At 40.1% G+C, this 1,346-nt stretch overlaps 1 protein-coding gene across 1 annotated transcript; it reads right to left on the reverse strand.

The window, feature by feature from the left end:
* Window positions 1–410: 410 nt before the first annotated feature.
* Window positions 411–1,018, reverse strand: LOC136338265 (trafficking protein particle complex subunit 2-like). Its single transcript, XM_066280438.1, has one exon. The coding sequence runs from the start codon at window positions 914–916 to the stop codon at window positions 494–496; it is 423 nt and encodes a 140-aa protein (XP_066136535.1). The 5' UTR covers window positions 917–1,018; the 3' UTR covers window positions 411–493.
* Window positions 1,019–1,346: the final 328 nt, after the last annotated feature.

The raw sequence follows: 1,346 nt of genomic DNA on the forward strand, positions 1-1,346 counted from the left end.
CATTGCCAACAGCTTAATGGCTGCCACTTCAGCATATGGGACTTCCTCTTTCTCCAGACACACTGAGCTGGTAACAATAAGTTAATTGAATAGCTTGTCGACAGATGGGCACGCCATGGCTCTGAGCTTTGGACTTTTGCTATATTTCTTTGTGAGAGAGTCTGAAATAGCACCCATCTTTTAAAAGAACACACACACATCATCATCATCATCATCATCATCATCATCTTACAGCCAGCCCTTCACCTTCTCCTTCTGAGCATTATCCTTCCATAATTCAGCCTTTTAAGTGATTTCAGCAGTAAAGAGTATTTCTAACTGTGGGTATTTGGGTTTGTTGGCTAGGAACAAAAACTCAAAAACTTGTGCCACAGAAGACCTGGTTATTTATTTATTTATTTTTTACATTTCCAAGCTCTTTAATCAACTTACAATGTACACATTCCTGAGTATACCCCATTGTAGTGATGTTTATTTCTGAATTTCTCTGCATTCAGCTTAAGAGGTGTTTCTTCCCAAGAAACTGAACTTTTCTGTCAAATACACTGGATTGAATAGGAGAATTGGGTTCATAAAATGGATTCATTGCAAACTTTATATATAAGTCATAGACATCAGTAAAGAAGTTCTTTATTTCCTCTTCTTGCCTCATGTCATGAAGCATAATAAATCTCATATGGCCTGCAGTAACAAATGCTGAGACAAACCATTCATTGAACTTGTCCACAGTTTTCAAGTCCATGTTGTTTGACAGCCACATATTTTCATCTACCAGGTCGAGGGCAGCGTGAGCTATGAACTGGTGCAGATGGTGATGGTCGTCTTTGGATTCTGCTTTTCCAGCTGGCAAAAACTCCATTTCAAAAACTGGATTATCATGGTGGCCAACAATCACAAAGTAGAAGCTTCTAGACATTGTCTTCAATATATGGCTCCTGCGCCTAGACGCAGACGACGTAAATTTCCAGCGAGTTCCCGCAGCAACAGCCGGTATTTTGCACCTTCACCACAGACTCCGTGAGCAGGCCTCGCGAGACTCCGACCTGGTTATTTTAAAAGAGAGAAATACACGTGTCCTACTATAAGGCTGAAAGGTGTGAATTAGATCCTGAGGTGTATAGCCATCTCTTTTCACATATTTTGATATATTTCACCCACTGGACTGAGCTCCAGTGTAAACCTGTTTCCGTTTTGGATATATGTTGTGTCCTTTGTAGCACTTCCTTTCATTTTTATCACATAATGTTTACAGGCAAGTTCTACTCTACTCTTTTCTGGGTGCATATTTAACAATGCCAGTTTTAAGTGATAAGTGGCAGAGACCACTTTGCTCAGTTCCCATCACT

Source organism: Saccopteryx bilineata, chromosome 5, assembly GCF_036850765.1.
Source record: "Saccopteryx bilineata isolate mSacBil1 chromosome 5, mSacBil1_pri_phased_curated, whole genome shotgun sequence".
Classification (NCBI taxonomy): domain Eukaryota; kingdom Metazoa; phylum Chordata; class Mammalia; order Chiroptera; family Emballonuridae; genus Saccopteryx; species Saccopteryx bilineata.

Coding starts and splice junctions, on each gene's coding strand:
- LOC136338265 (XM_066280438.1), bottom strand. CDS start 916: ATGTCTAGAAGCTTCTACTTTGTGATTGTTGGCCACCATGATAATCCA.